This window comes from Syngnathoides biaculeatus, chromosome 18 (genome assembly GCF_019802595.1).
Source record: "Syngnathoides biaculeatus isolate LvHL_M chromosome 18, ASM1980259v1, whole genome shotgun sequence".
In the NCBI taxonomy this organism is placed as follows: Eukaryota; Metazoa; Chordata; class Actinopteri; order Syngnathiformes; family Syngnathidae; genus Syngnathoides; species Syngnathoides biaculeatus.
Window position 1 is genome coordinate 19,421,860 of NC_084657.1, and position 20,358 is coordinate 19,442,217.

The 20,358-nt window shown below is 39.7% G+C and overlaps 2 protein-coding genes across 2 annotated transcripts; one reads left to right on the forward strand and one right to left on the reverse strand.

Moving 5' to 3' along the window:
• Positions 1–361: 361 nt before the first annotated feature.
• Positions 362–6,336, reverse strand: LOC133491890 (choline-phosphate cytidylyltransferase B-like). Its single transcript, XM_061803598.1, has 8 exons — positions 6,181–6,336; positions 3,290–3,389; positions 2,487–2,603; positions 2,216–2,367; positions 2,063–2,141; positions 977–1,119; positions 706–894; positions 362–583 (listed from the first exon to the last, which is right to left on the reverse strand). Exons 1-8 carry the CDS (start codon positions 6,256–6,258, stop codon positions 383–385), a joined length of 1,059 nt encoding a protein of 352 aa, XP_061659582.1. The 5' UTR covers positions 6,259–6,336; the 3' UTR covers positions 362–382.
• A 1,800-nt stretch (positions 6,337–8,136) lies between these two features.
• Positions 8,137–16,706, forward strand: lipia (lipase, member Ia). The gene is made up of 11 exons (XM_061803448.1): positions 8,137–8,256; positions 8,807–8,892; positions 11,173–11,543; positions 11,641–11,749; positions 12,181–12,282; positions 12,368–12,461; positions 12,536–12,699; positions 14,951–15,040; positions 15,493–15,601; positions 16,007–16,180; positions 16,273–16,706. The coding sequence occupies exons 2-11, from the start codon at positions 8,817–8,819 to the stop codon at positions 16,355–16,357; spliced, it is 1,374 nt and encodes a 457-aa protein (XP_061659432.1). The 5' UTR covers positions 8,137–8,256; positions 8,807–8,816; the 3' UTR covers positions 16,358–16,706.
• The last annotated feature ends 3,652 nt before the right edge of the window (positions 16,707–20,358 follow it).

A 20,358-nucleotide genomic window follows, 5' to 3' on the forward strand; every position in this document is an offset into this window, starting at 1 on the left:
CTCAAAATGGTTTATACTCCAACATAAAGATAAAATGGTTAATACTCCAACATAAAGGCTAAATAGTTAAATTAATCTGTGCAGTCCATTTTGGTCATGTTTATTAATGGATATAAATATGCAGCATAAGTAGAAATTAAAATGCCATTTTTTTTTTTTTTTTGCTTTACCTTTTAACGGAGAAGACACCACCATGCATGGAAATGTATAGTGCTTACATTTAAATAAACCTGTCATAAATTATTTCCTATATTTTTTCAGTTGAATCAATAGTACATCTCATATTTTGAATCACACTAGATAGAAAGATCCTACGTAAAGATCAATAGTGCTGATCATACATTATGCAGAGGTAGTCATGCGTGAGGAGAGTGTTCCCTTTTCAGGTGCTACGGTGAGCAGACGGAGAAGCCGGAGGTGACGTGGAGGGCGGAGTGGTGCTGGTGGAGGCTGTGGAGGAGGCCGGGGAGGAGTCAGGAGAGCGTGAGGGCACTCTGGTGGGACTGCTGCTGGGGGAGCCGCGAGGGGATGAGTAAGGCGACAGGGCCTGGAACATTCGCCCACTCCGCTCCTGAATAGCGTGCTACACGAGGACACAAACAGCAGAGAGGTGACAATGTCATCTATATCAACTGCAGCAAAAAAAAAAAAAAATCTTTTTTCAAAATAACATTTGTATGTGGATTCATGTAAAAGTAAACATGCCCAAGCTCCATCTGGTCCAAAAAGTTCCAGAAAGTTGCCAATGAATTCCCGCGACTTCTCTTCCCACTTGTGGATGAGATCCTGGCTCTTCTCCTCCACTCTGTAAACAAAGTGTTTGGACTTTTCCTCCACTGTACGGACCGTCTCTTTCATCTTGTCCACCTGGTTCTGAAGGCGGTATTTCTTCTCCTGTCATGAAAAAAAAAACCCACCTGGTTCGTTTCTGTTCAGCCCTCGAAAAAGTTCAATCATCGAAATCATTTCGGCTCACATTAATGAATCCGACATTAAGCTCTCGGGCCGTGTAGCCCCTCTGCAGGTTGCGTCGTACGTAGATGTCGTAGTCACGCACAATGCGAGTGATCAGGTCGGAGGTCGAGATGCCCTCTGTTCTCTGGGTGGCCACAAACATTCCTGCCACAATTACACGTGACACACTTTCAGCCTGAATGCCTAAATATACACATGCAGCATATAACATATACTGTACATATTAATTAAATATATCTTTATTTTGGCAGCACAGTGGATGATTGGTTAGGACATTTGAGTCACAGCTCTGAGGACCTGAGTTCAAACTGGGCCTCTGCTGTGGAGTCTGCATGTTCGCCCTGTGCTTGTGGGGGTTTTCTCCAGGTACGCCGGTGTCCTTCCATGCCCCAAAACCATACATGGTCGGTTAATTGAAGACACTAAATTGGCCGCAGGTGTGACTGTTTGTTTTAAAGTGCCCTGCGACTGGCGATCAGTTCAGGGTGTACATCGCCTCTTGCCAAGAGATAGCTGGGATGGGCTTTGGTACACCTGTGACCCTTGTGAGAATAAGTGGCACAGAAAATTGATATTTCAAATTGTTAGTACAAGGACTTGAAAGGACTAGTAACTCAAATTGTAAGACTTGCAGCTTGACTTAGAAGTTCCATGTCTCGATTTAAGATTTGACTTAGGACTGGATGAGGGACTTGAGGGAAAAGACTCGAGACTTAATTGGGACTTGCAAAACAATGACTTGGTCCCACCTCTGGAGTATTGTATTTTCTTTGATTTTTTTTTTTTTTTTTGTCTGTGTCACTCCACTGTTTGTGTTCAAATATCTGTTGTTATAACACCACAACACCAATGCTATTAGCCTGTCTATGGCCTTTTGCAATGTGTGTTAATATTAAGCACCACATACTTCCCTAAGGCAAAGCTCTGTGTTTGTTTTAAATAGACAAAGTGTAATTCTCTTAGTTTTGTGCTTGGTTCATAAAACTTGAACGAGAAGTGGGATTCAAGAGATTGAAAAACTCAAGTCGGGTCACTCTTACTGTATCTCAGGGCAGAACTGTACTGTGATACTATGGAACCTCCTCACCTGCTGTCTTGATGTGCTTATAAACATCCTCTGATCCAGCAGAGGTGTAAGGGATGTCGTCATGGGCCACAAAATCAATCTGTTAATGTCACACAATAGTGATAAAACTGCCATCCAAGAAGCTGCTTGGTTAATGACTGCGCAAACTCTGACCTTGTGTTTCGTCAGGAACTCCGGGTCGAGGGTCCAGGGGGCGCCCCGCACCACCTCGTCAACATAGCGGCAGTGCCTTAGGGCTTCATAGCGCTCGTCCTCAGTCATCACAGTGTAGCCCTTAAATTTGTGGGTCAGCTCGTCACTGCACACTTACCACAAACACATTCAACGGAGATCAATTCTGTGGTTATTCTCTTCATATTGTACAGTTCCTACAAAGCTACAGCCATTTATTAAATAAGCATGCTGAGAAAGATTCCTCGTCTACCTCCAACTATCAGGTACGTGTTGGGAAACACATTTTTGGCCTGCATCAGCGCTCGGGCGTGTCCAGAATGAAAAAGATCAAATATGCCATCGGCATACACCCTCACCGGTCTATGAGCTACAAGAGAAGAAAAAGGAGGAATGATATTTTTGTTGATAATATCTTATCGTAAGCAAAGCGTACAATGACTACAAGTTGAAACCCTGTTGTAAAATTACATCATGTTTGAAAGAAAATATATGAATTCTCCAGCCATTCAGTTCAAGAACAAACTTGCATTTTTATGATAAATACTTTTGATATATATATATATATATATATATATATATATATATATATATATATATATATATATATTATAGGTTCTACGGAATGTACAATATTGTATTGAATGTACAATGTTCCAAGTGTGCATAAATTAGGCGATTAAAATGCTTCATCCATCCTTCCAATTGGATTGTAGGACGTTTTTTAAACCCAACTGTATCTGTATGGGTACTGTATGTATGAGTCAGCATGGGTTCCAGTTGTCACTGAGTGATGACGTGAATCTACGTGTTAATTCTTTTCATTGTCTTCATGTGCCTGTGATTGTCAGACGACCAGTATAGAGTGCTGTTTGCTTTTTGCGTGAGGATGGACAAAAGTGGTTTTATTCCTGTTCTTTCAATAAAATGTTGAATGGTCCTTTTTTATTTTTTAAAAGAAAGCTTATTTTAGTGTACACTGTACAAAAAATAAATAAAATGTCATCAAACAACAATCTACAGACAGCATTTATTCAATAGAAAATCACTGGGAACCTGGTGTGCCCCTCTTCGCCTGGGCTACGGTCAACTTTTCATGAGTGACCTCTGATTCACAACCAGTGGATTTGGCAAAAGCAGCCGGCTGCCGTAGAGCCTGGAAAGTTGATAGTACACAACAACAAACTGTGAAAGATCATCAACGGTGTTGCAAGAAATTATCTAATTTCACCTCATTTGCCCGAAGAGTATGGTTTATCACCTTCAGTGAATAAAGTTAGCTTTTGAACACGCTGCTATATTGCAAATTCTCCCACTTAGAAATCATGGAGGGGTCTGAAGTTTTTATTGTGCATGTCCACTGTGAGAGAGAGATAATCTAAAAAGGAAAATCCAGAAATCACAATGTATAATTTTTTAACGATTTATTTGTGTGATACAGTTGCAAACAAGTATTTTTAACATCTGTCTATCAGCAAGAATTCTGACCCTCAAAGACCTGTTAGTCCGCCTTTAAAAGTTCACCTCCACTCCATGTACTATCCCGAATCACATACATCTGTGTGGGGTCGTTAGCTGCATAAAGACACCTGTCCACTCCATACAATCAGTAAAACTCAAACTTGTAACATGGTCAAGACCAAAGAGCTGTCCAAAGACACCAGAGACAAAATTGTACATCTCCACACGGCTGCAAAGAGCTATAGAGAAATTGCGAGCAGTTTGGTGAAAAAAGGTCCGCTGTTGGAGCAATCATTAGAAAATGGAAGAAGCAAAACACGACACTCAATCTCAATCGGAGTGGAGCCCCATGCAAGATATCATCTCGTGGGGTCTCAATGATCCTTAGAATGGTGAGGAATCCGCCCAGGATTACACGACAGGACTTGCTCAATGACCTGAAAAGAGCTGGTACCACCATTTCCAAGGTGACTGTTGGCAATAACCTAAAACATCTTGGCTTGAAATCATGTATGGCACGGAAGGTTCCCCTGCTTAAACCAGCACATGTCAAGCCCCATCTTAAGTTTGTCAATGACCATTTGGATGATACAGAGGAGTCATGGGAGAAAGTTTTGTGGTCACATGAGACCAAAATGGAACTTTTGGTCATAATTCCACTAACCTTGTTGGGAAGAAGACAAATGATGAGTTCCATCCCAAGAACCCTATCCCTACTGTGAGGCATGGGTGTGGTATAATCATGCTTTGGGGGCGGGGGGGTTTCCTGCACATGGGAGAGGACGACTGCACTGTATTAAGGACAGGATGACCGCGACCATGTATTGTGAGATTTTGGGGAGCAACCTCTTTCCGTCAGTCAGAGCATTGAAGATGGGTCGTGGCTGGGTCTTTCAACATGACATAGACCTGAAGCACACAGCCAGGAAAACCAATGAGTAGCTCCGTAAGAAGCATACCAAGATTCTGGCCAGTCTCCAGACCTAAACCCGATAGAAAATCTTTGGAGGGAGATGAAATGCCGTATTTATCAGTGACAGCCCAGAAACCTGTCTGATCGAGGGAAGATCTGTGAGGAGGAGGGGGCCAAAATCCCTCCTGTAGTGTGTGCAAACCTGGTGAACAACTACAGGAAACGTTTGACCTCTGTAATTGCAAACAAAGACTACTCTACCAAATATTAAATTTGGTTTTCTCGGGTGTTCAAATACTACAATATGGCAGGGTGTTCAAATACTTATTTTCTTCACTGTATTAATATACAATACCTTTGTTCATCTATCTATGCCATTGATGTATAGTGATGGGTGGAACGATTTTATGGTTCCATTAGATGGCAAAAGGTACAGTTGTGTATCCACTTGTTGCCATTCAAACAACCGAATGAACTGTGGCTTCCTGCGAATTTTTCAGATACAGTATGTTTTCAACTCATCTGGCCCAGATTTCAATTTGTAGGTTTAATCAAGGTAATCCCATACTTATTGTTGTCTTATATATATATATACACAGTATATAAGACATGTGCCTTTGCTTAACAAGGTTGTGAAACTCTCATCAAAAGAGTTTAGCGTGGGCAAATCACAGCGGACATGTCTGGACAAGCAGCCGTGCTTTTAACGGTTTCCTTCGAGAAACCAGTTGGGCTTTAAAAAGGTTAGCAAGTTGCATACAACACAGATAACTCGCAGAGTAAACTATAGTCAATTAGCACACCAATGAGGGGAAAAAAAACAACAACACTTTTGTAATTTTATATGCATGCTTGTTTAGACATGGTGGTGAATAATCCAAGCAATCACTGAGGGTCAGGTTATGGACTTTGTGCTGCCGGGTTTGTATAGAAGTATACACATCTTTATCTACTGTGTCGTTAGCTATTCTATGAACTCTAATTCCATCTCAAATCTAAACGTACAAAACTGCTTGTGGTCTGTTAAACTAATCAATTGACATACATCCAAAAAAAAAAAATCCTCATTTTTTTTAAGCACAAATTTCTCCCATTTTTGCCCTCTTAATCTTTAAATACTGGACAGCATAGTTGTGCCAGCCCTATAATTTTTCAGGAATACAACAGAAATAAAAAAAAATTAAATAACGAACTTTTATCAGGGAAATATTGTCACCACTTTAAATGATCATGTATTTGGGTCACACACTTACATACACACAGTACAATAGGATGAGAAAAAAAAAGTAATCTTTTTTCATGTTTGTTATTGGGCAACATGAACTCAGCAAATAAATGAGTGCTGAATCTATTCCGGGTTTCAAATGAGTCATGCCACAATGTACCACCCATTTTATTAGCTTTGTCTCAAATTAGAGTGGAAATGAAAACTAATTTCTATGTCACAAAAGATGAACAAAAAAGATTAGCGTACATTTATGTCATTTTTGAACTGACTGACTGACAGTTTGCTGTTGTGATTATATGAGTGGCTAACAAAACATGCATTCAAGAGCCATAGGAGATGATTTACCCTGCCTGAGGCTCCACTCCGTCCTCGCGGGGCCTTTTGCTGGTTGTTCCCGCCTCTGTTCCGTCTCTTTCCTGCCATCCTTTCAAAGAGTCGACTGGCAACCTCGGTACAATGCGGAAACCTCTATCTGCTTAGAAGTATGCTTGCCATTGCCTGGTCCCCACTGGACACTGATGACGATACAATGTAGAGAGCAAAGTTCAAGCCACTCCAATGTGGAGTGTCCTTGTCATCAATAGGCTCCAATTGACTTGCCTTATCTTCATACAGCCAGAGGAAGACTGAATGTTAAATGATTACTGTTTTAAGTACGATTGGACTTAGTGACGTGTTTTGGCATTAGTTGTTGATATTTCACAGGTTGCATCTTTTGTAAAGTGTAAACAAGCAATTATGCTTTGCTTCAATCAACTGAAGACAACAAAAGCATAACAAGGCATGAATACGATGTACAAAACTACTCATGGTACTATAACTTTGCATACAGAAAACTAGTTTTCTCATGCTGATATTAGCATGAAGTTCAGAAGTGTTGTTTTTGGGGATGCATATTTTTACCACAACTGCTGGTGTGTTTGAAAAGGTCAATCTGAATCTCATTTTTGTCACGGGCAACACGGTGGTTATGGTATACAGCAGAGGGCCGTTATGACTGAAACCTTAAAACTCTTTAATCGCTTCGTCATATTTACACATTAAATTTATGAACTAGTTTTGGAATCAGAAATTAAGGGTAATGTTTTTTTTCCAATGATTGTTGACGTTTGGTAACATAAAATGCTTGCAATATCTCAATATTATCATTTATGATATGACAATTTGAAGCTTTTGTACATCTATCCATCCATTTTCTTAGCCGGTTATCCTCATAAGGGTCACGGGGAGTGCTGGAGCCTGTCCCAGCTATCAACGGGTAGGAGGCGGGGTACACTCTGCCAATTGCCGTGCACATCGCGACAAACAGCGGCACTCACAATTACACCTCGGGGCAATTTAGTGGCCAAGTAATGTTGCATGTTTTTGGGATGTGGGAGGAAATCGGAGTGCCCGGAGAAAACTCAAGCAGGCACGGGGAGAACATGCAAACTCCACACAGGCGGGTCCGGGATTGAACCCGCGACTTCAGTACTGTGCGACTAACACTTTCCAGCTGAGCCCACCGTGCCGCCGCTTTTGTACATATTTCAACAAAAATCATGGACGTTGCCACACATGATTTGTCATCGCGGCCCACATAAAACTATGTGACAGGGCAGATCTGCCCCCCAGGCCTAGAGTTTGACACCAGTTTGCATGTCCCTTATTCATACCTTGGCTGACTACCAATTTTACGGTAATCCACTCCCTCCTGCTGGGTATAGCAGGGATATAAGGCCAACAAAATAAGGACGGAAGTGGAAAATTAAAGAAATAAAAGTTATCTTCAGCAACATTTTAAATGAAGTGTTAATTTAGTTTAGTTTATATAGATAAGAAGCATACATACTACAAACATGCTCTGTAATATTTAGTATGTATGAAATATCTATACACACTATATAGGAAGATGCAGAAAGATTTCTCACTTTCTCAAACATTTCCTCTTTTAGGTCAATTACAATTAGCAAAACATGGTCTCGAGGGATTGCTATAATATGTTATGACATATGTATAAATCAAACATTTTTTTTCCCCCTCTCAAATAATGTTTTACTTAAGCATTTCGGCTGGTCAATCTCCCTCACAATTTCTGAGCGCATTTATTCCAGTGCAAAACCACGCTCATGCTATTTGACTGATAACCGGGCCAATGGATGCACGGTACGCATACCAAGAGTAAGTTGAAAAGAATGTTTCACCTGCAAGAATGACCTGCAGCGAGGGGTGTGGCCGTCCTGTTGAGAGAGAGAGAGAGAGAGAGAGAGAGAGAGAGAGAGAGAGAGAGAGAGAGAGAGAGCAGGCGGGACGTGTGTCTCTCACTTTTCTGACTTCCTGAAGTGAAGAGTGGCTCAACATGTAGGGATACAAACACAGGATAGCCTCTTCGAGATTTTCAATCTTGGACACAGTAGGGCAGGGACTACTTGCCTAACTAAGGTAAGACTAATTAAGTTGATTCATCAATTGTACACTTTATTCCAGTCTTTTACACTAACGAGTAATGCTTGTGTCAAGAAGCAAGTCGGAGATTGGTTTCTTCTGATCATGACTTAATTAAAATCACGAGATCACTGCTTAAAAAAGTAAAATGAAAAAATAGAGGATCTATGACACTGACAACTGAAACAAAAAATGTTGTTCATGCATAACCTGTGTGCTGACATAGGAGGGTCAGTGGATGAGTAACTATAAACTGGCCTGCTGCCAGAAAAGGAATGTTTACAACTTTGAAACTGCACTACTGTTTTATGAGGAAGAATACTGTACAAGATGATAAAAGAAAAGACACACACGCACAAAAAAAAAGAGTAGTGTAGTAGTTAAAAAAATATATATACACACTTGAAAAACCTGAAATCTCTTAGCCATGATGCTGCGTGAAGTGAGGCTGGAAGATATGCTCGGCATGTGTTCATGTTTAGATTGTTTGTGATGTAATTTGCAATGAAACAGCTGACTTAACTCCAAATCCTGTTTTAAACTCTAGATTAATTTGCATGTGGCTGGTCTCAAGCATGTCCCTGTGGCAGAACCTGTCACTTCTCCTGGCAATAACTGTTATTATATGCAAAGGTAAGGCCAAGTATAGTTTTTGTACAGTGTGTGTCCACATATTTTGACAGCTGAAGTAAGAATACAGTACTCCATGGGAAAAGAGGGTCAGAGAACATACAAGGAAGTGAAAGCATCACAGACACAAAAATAAGGTTTGCGGGAAAAAAACCTCTCTCATCTGTCCCCGCTCCAGATGACTTCAGATGTATTGCAACAGTATTGCAATACATCAGGTATTGTCATGAGTGCTGTGCAATCCACACTGAGTGGGCCTGGTATTTCAAAATGTATCAGAGAACTGGATTGATCCACATTTTTACCATCCTTACCATCTGCGTCACACATACTGTCGATATAAAGATAAGAACATTTGTATTATAATGTATTCATATTAGTTTTATAATTGTGTGTTTAATGGTAATAATTTTTCTATTACTATAACGGATGTCTCTCAGTGTTTTTTGTATCATTCCCATCATATTCCTCGTAATGCTGATGATTATCATAACCATGCCAGTTTTTTATCCATCTAACAGAATAACATAACATTATTATATTTTAAATATGTTTTATAATTGGTTTACTTTGGTCATTTATTTCATTTTACACAGTCACTTTCTGCACTTATGTTCCTTTTTTTTTATTTTAATGTCTTAATATTAGGGATGCTTCATACCGATACTAACATTGGTGCTGATGATTCAAAGAATGCCCTGATACTAAAACACTGATACCACTTCACTGGGTAGGTGGGGAAGATGCTATGACAGCCGTGTGGAGAAACCTATACGTAAACACAGCCAACTGATACTTTTAGCCAACCCCAAACTATTCTCTGTAAAATGGTTGATGTACTCAACCTGGGTGGACCATTTGGCAATCGCAGAATATAATGGCACAATCAAGTACTGGGTATCGGTGAGTACTCAAATCGGAGTCAGTGTGAAAAAATGTGGTATCGGTACATTCCGAATAAATATACAGTAGGTGTCTAGTTCATCTCTGTATTATATTGCATATCATCTGAATTCTGTCACAACTGAAATTTTCCTTTCTTTGGTGGCTTTTTTTGTAACTCATTAGGGCCCTAAACGAACACAACATGTGATTCAATAACATTTGACAGCATAAGTGAGGCTCAGGCTCAGCATAATCAGGGAAAGGGAATCAAATCGGTTGCAAATCATTTGAACGATTCACTTCATGGACACCAGGTCGCATTAGATTTTCCTCACTACAAAATAAACAGTGAAATGAAATTAATGGATGAAGAATTGCTAGAAAGAAAGTGTGATTGTGCAACAGAACTCGACGGCGGCTGTGAAATCCATTTCAAAAGGGAAACAGACTTATGTGTTGACACATCCGTTTGCGCATATGGTTTGATTCCAGGAATGGCAATAATAGTACAGTATTTAATTTCCTATTATGTAGTAACCAGTTACAGTTACATTAGTGCTATTTAGGTGTGCTTTGTCATTTTCTTTTGAAAACCCAAGTTAAAGAAGAAAGGATAACCCATACTACCCTCTTATTAAACTATTATAAAAAGAAACTATAGTGAGTTTGTTCTCATCTTCGCATAACATAGCATGTCTTGAGGCAGCCTAAATGTATTGATGTTCAAATGTTGTGGTTATGATAAACACTATGTTAGCGTCATGTGCATGCCACTTGTCCACATGACGACTCTCATCTGATTCCTCTGTAGTTGTGATTACCAGTAATGACACAAACTCCCATGATCCCGCTCTGCTCAAAAAAAAAATTATTCTTGCTTTGATTAGGAAGGTCAGAGACTATTGAATTAACCTAAGAGCTGTTATTGTGACAGTTGTGGATTATTTGCATGTGGCTATGTAATAAATACCACCTCAAACAAAACCCACACACAACACAACACACACACACAACAAAAAGTTATGCACTGGGATTATGATAAAATCCATGTAATTTTCACTGGAGCAATCTTAGTGCTTAATTTCTGACAAAATTCTAAATGGAGATTTCTTGTAAATTTGTGATAAATGGACAAGACTAAATATCTGATTAGTAGTAAAGAGTCAGGTATGTGTATTGCCCAAATGGAAAGAAATTAGGGCAGTTTTGTTGATATACATTGCTGTGGCTAACACTTAAAAGGTTTATAACGAAACAAATTATTTTTGTTGTCTATGATATGATGAGCAGTTTAGAAACTAGTCTGAAGCTGGACCTAATTTTGTGTTCAGTGAATGTATCATGCCCTCTACCTCTAAGTCCATCTTTTCCTCACGATTGTCTTCTTTTCTCCTCAAGCTAAGGAATGTGCCGACTTGACAGATTTAGAATTGGCTCATGCGATCATCGGCACCAGCCTCAGGATAAGGTTGCTGCTGTTCACCAGAGACACAATACAATGCGGCTCGCTTCTGTCTCACACCAACCTCTCGGCCGACCCTCACTTCAACCTGTCTCGACCTACTACCTTCATCATCCACGGGTATCGGCCCACGGGCACTCCCCCCGTGTGGGCTCACCGGATCACAGACCTGCTTCTGGCCAGAAAAGACATCAATGTCATATTGGTAGACTGGAACCACGGAGCTGCTAATGTGAATTATTTCAAAGCCGTTGAGAACACGCACAAGGCCGCAGAAAACCTCACTGTGTTCCTTAAACGGATGAAGGTACCATGTGGAGTTCATGCATGATTTATAAAGTACACGAATTGTACTGTGATATATCAAAGACAACTTTGGGGGGTCTCATCGATGGTCATTACAGGAGCACGGTGCCTCTCTGAGTGATATCCACATGATCGGAGTCAGCCTTGGTGCTCACATATCAGGTTTTGTGGGCGCTAATCTGAATGGCACTGTTGGAAGAATTACAGGTAAAATACTTTCAATCACTCCCATTCGGATTTTTGAACATCTGAACTTCAACTAGTACAATTAAGATAATTTTGATTATGATGAACGTTTCAATATAGAAATCACCAGAGTAGAATCTGTCAAACAACATGGCGTTGACCAAGAGAACTCATGACACACAGACTTAAGTAACCAACTATGGGTAAAAAGGACCGTTAATCCAAAACTCACCACAATATTGAACAGAGCAAACACAAAGGCACTTGAACTGGAGATACAAGGTGGACCCCATCAGGTCACATGGTACCCTTTGGTCACATGGTACTTTAGCACCTTGTGCTGCCCCTGAAATGACGGGTTTGTTGGGGATTTGACCACCAAATTCATTGCAGCCAAAGCAAGAATCATACAAAGCAAGCTAGAGTTGTTGACATTTTGTGTATTATTACAGCTCTGGATCCTGCCGGGCCCGAGTTCACTGGCGCTACCCCGGAGAACCGCCTGGATCCCACAGATGCACAGTTTGTGGACGCTTTGCACACAGATATAGATGGTAAAAAAAAAAAAAAAAAAAAAAAAACAATTGGTCTCCTAAAATAAATCTTGTAGAATGCTTTAACCTGCTTGTCATTTTCCAGCCCTGGGCTACAGAGAAGCACTTGGTCACATTGATTTTTACGCCAATGGAGGAACAGATCAGCCTGGCTGCCCTAAAACCATCTTCTCAGGTACCTTCATTTAAACCAGTTATGATTTTGGTAAAACATATTTTAATAACAGCCGAGTTTCTATCTCTTGTGTAGGATGTCTTACTTTAAATGTGACCACCAGAGATCTGTGCACCTCTACTGTGAGTCGCTGAATCACACTTGCACCAGCAGGGCCTTCCCATGCGCCTCCTACAAGGACTTCCGGGATGGCATGTGCACAAGTTGTGAGCAATTTGGTGACGTCGGATGCCCTGTGTTTGGTACATACATTAATATATATATATATATATATATATATATATATATATATATATATATATTATTACTATTAAGGACACCTGAACAATCTCGTGAGATTTACTGTAATCCTGTATTAATCAATTCTCCATTTCCAAAAATAAATTTGATCCTTTTTGATTGCCATAGACAATTATGAGGTTAAGCTCATGTCTATTTTTATATTTGAAGAGATTGCCGTGATTTAAAACTGTACTGCATCTTACTGAGATGTTTTGAATATCTTGGGCATTTTCGTGTATCTTAACAGAATAACCATAACTTGGGGAACAACCCTCGCTGCGATGCAGTGCAGTTTTAATTCACTGCAAACTTTAACCACAATACTATAAACATATACTGAATAGTGTTAAAGGGGAAATCCACTGGTTTGCATTAACAATGTATCCAATAGGTCATGTAACATGTACCCTATTTTGACCATGTGATGTTAAATCCTCTCTCATTTAAAGGTGTTTTGAGAAGATTTTTATCGACAATTACAAATTTTCAGGGGCGCTGACATTTTCACGAGTCACATGACCTATGTGTGCGTATGTGACGTGTTACGTGCCACAACAAAGGCTCGATTACATGGGACACCATTTATACCCAGCGCTGATTTCTCGGATTTATCCTCATCTGATGAAGAACTAGCAGTATCAGTTGATCGGGAAGATGGAAGAATACTTCCATACAGATTTGAACCTGTGGCTATAAATAATGCTGCCGAGCAGCGGAGCCGCGAGCTCGCTCCTCGGCCGAGCTAGCTTATGGCTCGGCGGGGAGCGCCCTGACGGCTCCCATGTAATCGAGCGTTTGGAACGGCACGTAACAAGTCACATACGCCCATGTCGGTCATGTGCCTTGCAAAAATGAAAGCACCCCTGAAAATTCATAATTGTCGATAAAAATCTTCTCAAAAAACTATTAAATGAGAGAGGATTTAACATCACATTGTCAAGATAGAGTACATATTACATGACCTATTGGATACATTGTCAATGCAAACCACTGGATTTCCCCTTTAACTTCTAATTTGTGAAGTGTCGAATGAATATGTAATGTTGGAAGTGTGAAATTAGTGGCTTTGTAACTACGGTATAAAGCCTATGGAAAACAGCACTGAACAAGGTATTGACCAGGGGTACCCAATGTGTCGATCGCGAGGCAGGTTTGGGTGATCGTGACGGGGTGCCGCGAGAAAAAAAAAAAGACATCAGCCCTTTTTTCTGACATTTAGCTCACTGCGCATGTGCAAACGACAACAGTAGAGGAAAACACGCTAGTCGGCGAGTTCCCCCCATTTTAAGCCCTCGCTTAAGAAATTTATCAAATATGAGACTGGATGCTGGAGTAAAGAAGACAAAAACATATCACTTTCATTCGGAATGTGAGGTGGACTTTTTTTTTCACGATATCATTTTCGAAATGCGTTTGCCTCATCTGCCAGTGTAGTGAAATGTGGAGCGGAACTGTTCATGGAAAATACGACACCGACATTTTGCCGAAAAGCAAGCTGAGAATGACAAAAGTGAACGAACTAAAATCCCAATTGGCCGCCCAGCAGTCACCGAAGCATAGTTCCGGGTTCGTCACATCATCGTTAATAACAAGAAGTCCTTCGGAGACGGAGAGATGGTAAAAGAGGCATAGGTGACTTGTTGTTCTGATCTTTCAAAAATAAGGATGAAAGATTATCTTCAATAAAATCTCTGCTGCCGTAAAGGAGTACAGTTACACGGTGCTGTGAAGCCATGGCTGATGTGTGGAAGGACATCGGAGATTGTGTTTCTCAGTGCAGTTGGATGAATCCACAGACATGGTGTGCATTTTCATTCGGATGGTGTTTAGTGATCATCAAGATGAACTCAGATAGTTACAAAAAATGTTTATGGTTCATTATGTTGTGTTGTGCAATATTGGCTCATGCGGTTATGCAAGGCACACAAACATACATTTACACACAAAGAATCGTCAATATACTTTAAAATGTGTTTTGCATTTTTGCAGTCGGTAGATCTTTGTGGATTGGTCATTCTATTTCATTATTGGTCGTTCTAATAAAAAAAAAAAACACAACACCCAAACCACCCCCCCACCCCTAGGCACCCCTGATCTTGACCATAGATATTATGATTCATGGAAATGTGTGAATCAGTATTGTACAGTATTTATGATTAATGTTGTTACTAAAAGTTAGAGGCTAATCATTGATGTTTCTCTCCAATCCAGGTTATAATATCGACAAGTGGAGACCCATTTTGTTGAAGCTAGGCCAATCCAAAACTTTCTTCTTTACAAATGAAAAGGCTCCATTCTGCAGTAAGTATGATGAGGGAGTAAATGTATTTTAAAAAAAGATACGCCGTCCCAAAAAATTATTAAAAGCACTATTGTGAAGTGAACTATATTTGAAACCGATAAATCAAAGTTTGACAAGAATAATTGAATGGAAAAATATGTAAAGTACTGTACGTAAATGGGAATCTTGCATAAGACTGGCAATTGATCATTCATAGAAAAAAATGTAATTAAAAGAGAGTTGGTGTTTGTGGTAAGATTATTATTTTCGAGTTTAACAGATGGATATTTCAGTGTAAACATGAAAAACACTTTGCTTGAATGTGTTGTTGGTTAAATTTCCACATAAAATACTTTTTATACAGAATACTGTTACTTTTGTTGATGTCATCACATCATAATAATCACCAATGGAAAACTAATCGAAGAAGTGTCATTTTAAATTAAGCATGAGTGTGAATGTTATTTGTCAGTGGCAAATTACAGACTGGACGTGGTGGTCTGGAATGAGGATGAGCACTGGGGCAAAATCACTGCTAAACTTCATGGGAATGGTACGGAGGCTGTGGCAAAGATTGACCAGTAAGTCTTCACTTCGCAATGTACTCTTTCCCCATATGTACTAAGCAAAGCTAGATTCTAAATTATCAACAAATGTTAGGGAAACACACCAAACAAAAAAAGCTTTACAAAATAAAGAAAGGAGATATACAGATTAAGTACCTTCGGCTCGCTGGTGGAAGAGTGTTTAAATGGTTTGTTTGTGACTATTTACCGTTCACAAATATAGATGAAGTAGATGTAAAAGATGTACCCTATTTGTTGCTAACAATTTTCACATTAAGTGTTATCTGATCACTTCCTGTAGCACACTTTATGAGCTGTAATGGCAAAGTGGTTAGGAATAACTGCTTTAATCGTGTGATTATGGATCATTTGCACATTCATTTTTACACATTTCTGTGTCTGTTTTACATTCTTTATCAGAAACGCTGCGCAGTTCAAGAAGTTCACAGAGACAAAGTTGTTTGCCCAGTTTGATACTGACCTGCAGTCAGTGAACAAGATGTCCCTCATGTTCTCCACTGGGAATGTTTTCAAGCCCAAATACAAACTGCGGGTTCTTCGGATCCGTCTCACACATCTGGAACGTCACGACAGGTATAGCTACTTGTTTATCAGTTTAAATATCTTTCCATTCTTAACTTACAATTGACTTACACTCCACGTGTTTGTTCACCCGTGCCACCCAGGCCTCTGTGTCGCTATGACCTGGTCCTCGAGGAAAGCAAGGAGGTCTCTTTCACCCCACTTCCCTGCCAAGAGTCCAACTTTTGAGGCGAAATCACAGGACAAAACTTGTGCCATTTACTCTGAGATTTACCCGTGAGCCTCTCCAGGTCATACACAATGTGTTGCATCGACTGTACTCTCTGTCTTTTCTGAGAGATTTGAATTTATTAGCTGATGGCACTGAAAATTAAGTTCTCAATCAGCCAAAAAACGCTTACAATGATATCTCTTGTATAACAGTATTGTTTGTGTCCATAAAGTAAATGTAAATACAGGTAATGTCTCATCTACAACTTCCTTCTGTTACAATGCTGTACAACTGGATGTATGTATTTTAACTGACCAGATAAAATTATATATTATTTATTTTTGTAGATGAGTTTGTGCTGGATTATTGATAATAAAAAAAAATCATTTTACAATATTCTGTCTTTAATGAATGCCAACCAACAACTCTTTTCACAGCAATCTTTGCTCATGCTTGGAAAGGAAAAAAACATAACATATGAACTACTGGATAATCCATCCATACATTTTCTTTGCCGCTTATCCTCACGAGGGTCGATGGGAGTGATGGAGCCTATCCCAGCTGCCAACGGGCAGGAGGCGGGGTACACCCTGTACTGGTTTCCAGCCAATCCCAGAGCACATAGAGCCAAACAGTCGCACTTACAATCACACGTTGAGACAATTTAGAGTCTCCAATTAATGCATATTTTTGGGATGTGGGAGGAAAGCGGAGTGCCTGGAGAGAACCCACGCAGACATGGGGAAAACATGCAAACTCCACACAGGCGGGGGCGGGATCAAACCCGGTCCTCAGAACTGTGAGACCAACGTTTTTCCAGCTGAACCACCATACCACCTTGCTGGAGTATATGATTAAAAAAAAAAAAAAAAAATCACTCTTTTGTGCATGTATAATTGTCCCCCGTTTCATCAGACATAGTAAGACATTACATATGGACAATAAATATCATGGAAGACTTTAAGTCAACTAAAATGCAAAAGTAGAAGAAAATAAAAATACTGTTTCATGCACTTAAAAGTGACACGGGCTCATTTATTCCTGGAAACTGTATAACTGTTAAGAATACAGTATTAGGTATATGTTACAACAGTCCAGAAAATTTGATCACCTAAAGGTGGTTTTCTATTTATTAAGAAAATTGTTTTGACTTCAACATTAGGTAAATATTACAATCTAGTACAATAGTTCTATTAAAATACTGTATTGGCTTTACAAAGGTAATTGGCAGGCATAATCTGAAAGGTATGAGTACAAAAAAAATTATATTTTTAAGTAGTTTGCAGGAGTGTAGAACTGCACTGCATTATACAGACAGCTGTTCACCTTTTATTGATTTACATATATACATAAACGGGACAAAATGTTGCCGACAGCGCTCAGTATGGCGCAATGTGTTTTACACCAAAACTAACGACAACCATAGAAAGAAACTGCATTTTTGTTAGTAATTTCTGTCACTTTGACATGTGCTTCTTCATACGTTGTAGCTCCATCTAAAAAAAATAATTATGAAACCATAAATGCCCCCATATGAACAAATACATTTTTAAAAAAGTGTTTTGTTTCTTTACCTGTAAGCTCAGACGGATTCTCTTCTCCTCATCCAGCTCATTCATTAGCAGTTTAATTTCTTTGCTAACACACACACACACACACACACACACACACACACTCACAATGAACTCAAAATTACAATAGTGTATGAAAACCATGCCATAATGGTTTAGGAGAAGTGTGCAGAAAGGCCTTACTTGTGTTGAGTCTTCATCTGTTCAAATTGCTCCCTCAATTCTCTCAGCTCAGACTGCAGCTGTTCCAGTTTGGGTGATGAGTGTTCCGCTGGACCTCTGTTGGTTCGGGGTGCAGAGTCGAAGTCTGGGGGGGTCTGCCTGGCATGGAGAACAGCAGAGAGCGCTTTGGGAAGCAACGGAGAGAGGGATGAAGATGATGGTGGGACAACATGCTTGTGTTCATCTGCCTGAGAAGAATAATGAAAAAAAAAAATAACATTAATAATAAATAATAAATTACAAGTAGCCATGTACAGTATACACACACGGACCATTTCCAAATCTCCCCAAAATTTGAATACCATGAAAAGGTTTATTTCCATGATTAATTTCAAATAGATAGAGGACTCACAACTATTTCAAGTATTTTTTTTTTTTTTTAGTTTTTGCATAATTTGGGCTTCCAGGTTATAAACCTCACAAAATAAGGAATTCAAAAAATAAATTGAAAAAAATCTGAAAACTGTGAAGAGACCAGCCCCAATTTTGCAGGCCATAAATGTTTGAAATGTTTCTTTCTCAAGGTATCATTAAATCACTTCAGTTTGGTTCAATGGACCTATCCGACCTGTCAATCAATCGTACAATAATAGCCAATCAGATAGCCGCATTGTCTTAACCCCTGGCTTGACACGCCCCTCTCATCGTATGGTCCCACAAAGCAATGCTGGTGGTCAGTAGTGTGCGCTTTGAAAAGTTAATGTTACGAAGAAAATGGTCTTCTTGCACTTGGGGAACGTGCAATTCTGATGAAAGACATCCTGCTAGGTTACAAGGGGCAAGGTTGATACATTTTCCATAGCCTAAAACACAGTTGACGAAGTGTCTACGATGGATGAAGGCTTGCGGAAGAGCGAACGTACAACTAAATGTGAACAATATCAACAAACGCAAGGCTGTATGTTCGAAGGTAAGTGAGGCAGAAGTATCTTCTCTGAGTTTGATTGAATTATTATCAGTGCTTTATACATTGCGCGAGAACAACTTTCACTTTGTTCGTTTATCACTCACCTGCTGAATGAAGTGTGTCATGTTTTATGTCGAAGTGTTGGGTTAGTGATGCATAAATGCGCCATGTCATGCAAGAGAAATGTCTGTTTGGCTATTTGTATCACGTCGGACCCTTAAATCGGAGCACTGGGTTCCATTACGAGCCAAGTCAAAATTTTCATCTGGTGACTAATCACCATTGTTCAAATGTAGAAACTCAGACCTAACTCACTTATAAAGACTACAATTATATTACTCATCTTTCCAAGTAAAAAGTACTCACCCTGCTTTACATGTGCAGTATGATTCCACTATTTTATCCTGTTGGATTTCAATTCGACGTTTGTGAGGCGTCAAACTTTTTTTTTTTTTTTGCATCGATCGCCAACATTTTACTGTAACTCTGACATTGCGTCCTGCTCCGTCCAAAATCTTAATTCCATGTACATATCCTTGCGTGAAATAGTTGAGATCTCTCTGTAGAACCCTCTTGGACAACTTTGACGCATTTGGCAAAAAACACACCGCAATATTATCTGGAATAGGCATTAGAGAATCGACATCAAACCTGTTCTGTTCAGTCGCCATTTTGGAAGCTTGTGGAACATGGCAAATGTAGCTAAGGGGGGCGGATCTTAATATCACGAGTCAAAGGTCCATTGTCTCAGTTGGGTTCAATACGAGGAACACTGCAGAGTTGACAACTGGCCAGAAGACCATCACTGATACCCTCTCAGGGTAAGCCACAAAAGTTCATAGCTAAGGAGAGTGGCTGTTCACAGGATGCTGTGCCAAAGCATAGCAAGGGAAAGTCTCGTGGAAGGACAAAATGTGGCAGAAGATGCACTAGCAAAAGAGATGACTGTGGGCTATGGGATTATCAAACAAAGAAGGTACAAGAATCAAGCGTAGATCAAGAAACAATGGAATGGGGCGGGAGTCACAGTTTGAAAAACCACCACATTCAAACGCCTCTGAGAGACGGCCTATCGGGTTGATAGGGTCAAGCCATTTCTGAGCCTGAGCAAACAACAGTGATTTCGCAAAGTGATTCCCAACCAAGTATTGATTAACAATCTGTTTTGAAAGTAATATTTTGATTGATTTAATGTGACCGTAAATTTTCTTTTTCCAAAAACTGAGAAGTAAATGATTATTTCAATATTCTACATTTTGGAATTCAGCATTTTGTAGGTTTTATGAGGTGGAAGCTCAAATTATGAAAAAAATACAAA